Source organism: Penaeus vannamei, chromosome 15 (genome assembly GCF_042767895.1).
Source record: "Penaeus vannamei isolate JL-2024 chromosome 15, ASM4276789v1, whole genome shotgun sequence".
Taxonomy (NCBI): domain Eukaryota; kingdom Metazoa; phylum Arthropoda; class Malacostraca; order Decapoda; family Penaeidae; genus Penaeus; species Penaeus vannamei.
In genome coordinates, this window is record NC_091563.1 from 15,574,171 (window position 1) to 15,578,537 (window position 4,367).

Here is a 4,367-nt window from a genome sequence, read left to right on the forward strand (position 1 = left end):
TGGGCCGATGGCGCTAGGTAAGAAGGTAGCCGGGCCCGACGCGGCCGCGGCCGCGGCGGCGGGGGCGAAGGCGGGGGCGGCGGGGGCGAAGGCGGCGCCGTGCGAGACGCGAGGAAAGTATTAACATTCCAAGTGAAGTAGATACAGATGCATTGTCTGGCCCATCATAGGAAGAGGTCTCGGAGTCCGAGTCAGAAGAAGAAGAGACCCAGTCTGAAACACCTACAGTTGAGCAGTCTGAGTCTGAAGAAGAAGAGACCCAGTCTGAAACTTCAGTTGAGCAGTCCCAGTCCGAAGAAGAAGAGACCCAGTCTGAAACTTCAGTTGAGCAGTCCGAGTCTGAAGAAGAAGAGACCCAGTCTGAAACTTCAGTTGAGCAGTCCGAGTCTGAAGAAGAAGAGACCCAGTCTGAAACTTCAGTTGAGCAGTCCCAGTCCGAAGAAGAAGAGACCCAGTCTGAAACTTCAGTTGAGCAGTCCGGGTCTGAAGAAGAAGAGACCCAGTCTGAAACTTCAGTTGAGCAGTCCGAGTCTGAAGAAGAAGAAGAGACCCAGTCTGAAACACCTGCAGTTGAGCAGTTCGAGTTTCAAGAAGAGACCCAGTCTGAAACACCTGCAGTTGAGCAGTTCGAGTTTCAAGAAGAGACCCAGTCTGAAACACCTGCAGTTGAGCAGTTCGAGTTTCAAGAAGAGACCCAGTCTGAAACACCTGCAGTTGAGCAGTTCGAGTTTCAAGAAGAGACCCAGTCTGAAACACCTGCAGTTGAGCAGTCCCTGTCTGAAGAAGAAGAGACCCAGCCTGAAACACCTGCAGTTGAGCAGTCTGAGTCTGAAGAAGAAGAGACCCAGCCTGAAACACCTGCAGTTGAGCAGTCCCTGTCTGAAGAAGAAGAGACCCAGCCTGAAACACCTGCAGTTGAGCAGTCTGAGTCTGAAGAAGAAGAGACCCAGCCTGAAACACCTGCAGTTGAGCAGTCCCTGTCTGAAGAAGAAGAGACCCAGCCTGAAACACCTGCAGTTGAGCAGTCTGAGTCTGAAGAAGAAGAGACCCAGCCTGAAACACCTGCAGTTGAGCAGTCCCTGTCTGAAGAAGAAGAGACCCAGCCTGAAACACCTGCAGTTGAGCAGACCCAGCCTGAAACACCTGCAGTTGAGCAGTCCACACCTGCAGTTGAGCAGTCCCTGTCTGAAGAAGAAGAAGAGACCCAGCCTGAAACACCTGCAGTTGAGCAGTCCGAGTCAGAAGAAGAGACCCAGCCTGAAACACCTGCAGTTGAGCAGACCCAGCCTGAAACACCTGCAGTTGAGCAGTCCACACCTGCAGTTGAGCAGTCTGAGTCTGAAGAAGAAGAAGAGACCCAGCCTGAAACACCTGCAGTTGAGCAGTCTGAGTCTGAAGAAGAAGAGACCCAGCCTGAAACACCTGCAGTTGAGCAGACCCAGCCTGAAACACCTGCAGTTGAGCAGACCCAGCCTGAAACACCTGCAGTTGAGCAGACCCAGCCTGAAACACCTGCAGTTGAGCAGACCCAGCCTGAAACACCTACAGTTGAGCAGTCCACACCTGCAGTTGAGCAGTCTGAGTCTGAAGAAGAAGAGACCCAGCCTGAAACACCTGCAGTTGAGCAGACCCAGCCTGAAACACCTGCAGTTGAGCAGTCCACACCTGCAGTTGAGCAGTCCCTGTCTGAAGAAGAAGAAGAGACCCAGCCTGAAACACCTGCAGTTGAGCAGTCTGAGTCTGAAGAAGAGACCCAGCCTGAAACATCTGCAGTTGAGCAGTCCCTGTCTGAAGAAGAAGAAGAGACCCAGCCTGAAACACCTGCAGTTGAGCAGTCCCTGTCTGAAGAAGAAGAAGAGACCCAGCCTGAAACACCTGCAGTTGAGCAGTCTGAGTCTGAAGAAGAGACCCAGCCTGAAACATCTGCAGTTGAGCAGTCCCTGTCTGAAGAAGAAGAAGAGACCCAGCCTGAAACATCTGCAGTTGAGCAGTCCCTGTCTGAAGAAGAAGAGACCCAGCCTGAAACACCTGCAGTTGAGCAGTCTGAGTCTGAAGAAGAGACCCAGCCTGAAACATCTGCAGTTGAGCAGTCCCTGTCTGAAGAAGAAGAAGAGACCCAGCCTGAAACATCTGCAGTTGAGCAGTCCCTGTCTGAAGAAGAAGAGACCCAGTCTGAAACACCTGCAGTTGAGCAGACCCAGCCTGAAACACCTGCAGTTGAGCAGACCCAGCCTGAAACACCTGCAGTTGAGCAGTCCGAGTCAGAAGAAGAAGAGACCCAGCCTGAAACATCTGCAGTTGAGCAGTCTGAGTCTGAAGAAGAAGAGACCCAGTCTGAAACACCTGCAGTTGAGCACCTGTCTGAAGAAGAAGAGACCCAGCCTGAAACACCTGCAGTTGAGCAGACCCAGCCTGAAACACCTGCAGTTGAGCAGTCCGAGTCAGAAGAAGAAGAGACCCAGCCTGAAACATCTGCAGTTGAGCAGTCTGAGTCTGAAGAAGAAGAGACCCAGTCTGAAACACCTGCAGTTGAGCAGTCCCTGTCTGAAGAAGAAGAGACCCAGCCTGAAACACCTGCAGTTGAGCAGACCCAGCCTGAAACACCTGCAGTTGAGCAGTCCCTGTCTGAAGAAGAAGAGACCCAGCCTGAAACACCTGCAGTTGAGCAGACCCAGCCTGAAACACCTGCAGTTGAGCAGTCCGAGTCAGAAGAAGAAGAGACCCAGCCTGAAACATCTGCAGTTGAGCAGTCTGAGTCTGAAGAAGAAGAGACCCAGTCTGAAACACCTGCAGTTGAGCAGTCCCTGTCTGAAGAAGAAGAGACCCAGTCTGAAACACCTGCAGTTGAGCAGTCCCTGTCTGAAGAAGAAGAGACCCAGCCTGAAACACCTGCAGTTGAGCAGTCCACACCTACAGTTGAGCAGTCTGAGTCTGAAGAAGAAGAAGAGACCCAGCCTGAAACACCTGCAGTTGAGCAGTCTGAGTCTGAAGAAGAAGAGACCCAGCCTGAAACACCTGCAGTTGAGCAGTCCCTGTCTGAAGAAGAAGAGACCCAGCCTGAAACACCTGCAGTTGAGCAGTCCCTGTCTGAAGAAGAAGAGACCCAGTCTGAAACACCTGCAGTTGAGCAGTCTGAGTCTGAAGAAGAAGAAGAGACCCAGCCTGAAACACCTGCAGTTGAGCAGTCTGAGTCTGAAGAAGAAGAGACCCAGCCTGAAACACCTGCAGTTGAGCAGTCTGAGTCTGAAGAAGAAGAGACCCAGTCTGAAACACCTGCAGTTGAGCAGTCCCTGTCTGAAGAAGAAGAAGAGACCCAGCCTGAAACACCTGCAGTTGAGCAGTCTGAGTCTGACTGGCTCGACCTCATTAACCCTCAAAACGAAAGCCTTCTTGGCTTCCCATTGTCTCAAGAGCCGAATCCCGCGAAACTCGCTAAGAAAGCGGCCAAGAAAGCCGCCAGGCAAGCCGAGACGGAAGCTGTAATGAAAGAATCTTTTAAGCAGGAAACTTTAAAGAAAAAGGCCATGAAGGAAGCAGCACAGAAGGAAGCGACCAAGGAAGAGAAAAGGGGGCAGGACGGCTTCGTTGTTGTTGACGGTAATTAACACGCGATCGCCGTCGGCTCATATAATAAATACGAAATCCTCTTCGAAGAGGAACATAAGGTCAACTCTGTGGACTAAAGGGGGGAGCAAGACAAGAAGGGAAAACGAGGGAAGACTGGTAATGCCGATAAGCGACAGCAACAGGCCGACGAAAATCGTCAGGCTTCTCTGAAACTCGCTGTGGAACAGATGCAGACGGCCTTCCTGGGGACGGACAACAAACTCCTTGTGGACAAGATCCTGCTGTCGGGGCCTGGCAACATGAAGGCCCTTCTTCTCAAGATTCTGCCCCAGAATCTGGCTAAGGTCACCGAGACCATGACCGTCAGTCGATCTGGCAGGTCGGGGCTCTACGATCTGGCGAAGATGCTGGAAGCCGAAGACGAGAAGCTGCGGAAGGAATCCCTTCAGCAGGCAAAGGTCGAACGCGCTCAGTATGTGAAGTCCATCCGTGGTCCGGCAGTTGACACCGGTAAGCAGAAGCACTAGGCGGGCAGGAGCAAGCACTGCCAGGGCAAGCCCCTCTTCCAGCAAAGCAAGGCCGAGAAAAAGGCTTAGGTCGAGGAAAAGAAGCGGGCCAAGCTCGCTGAGGCTGAAGAGAGGAAGCTCGCCCGGCAGCAGGCGGCGCAGAGGGGTAAGGGGAAGAACCGCTGCAACTGATGACGGTGCAGAAGGGGAAGAACCGCTTCGACTGATGGTGCAGCAGCCATGGTCCTCTGCTATGCGGACGTAACACTGTTTCTGAAAAAAATAAAAAATAAA

The 4,367-nt window shown here is 52.6% G+C and overlaps 1 protein-coding gene across 1 annotated transcript in view; it reads left to right on the forward strand.

The window, feature by feature from the left end:
- Positions 1 to 4,094, forward strand: part of LOC138864110 (uro-adherence factor A-like) — a 5,238-nt gene extending 1,144 nt beyond the window's left edge. Inside the window, exons 4-10 of the mRNA XM_070130149.1 lie at positions 171 to 812; positions 1,171 to 1,330; positions 1,459 to 1,619; positions 1,677 to 2,135; positions 2,845 to 2,983; positions 3,280 to 3,597; positions 3,697 to 4,094. Coding sequence (XP_069986250.1) covers positions 171 to 812; positions 1,171 to 1,330; positions 1,459 to 1,619; positions 1,677 to 2,135; positions 2,845 to 2,983; positions 3,280 to 3,597; positions 3,697 to 4,094 — 2,277 coding nt within the window. The remainder of the gene's footprint in view (positions 1 to 170; positions 813 to 1,170; positions 1,331 to 1,458; positions 1,620 to 1,676; positions 2,136 to 2,844; positions 2,984 to 3,279; positions 3,598 to 3,696) is intronic.
- Positions 4,095 to 4,367: the final 273 nt, after the last annotated feature.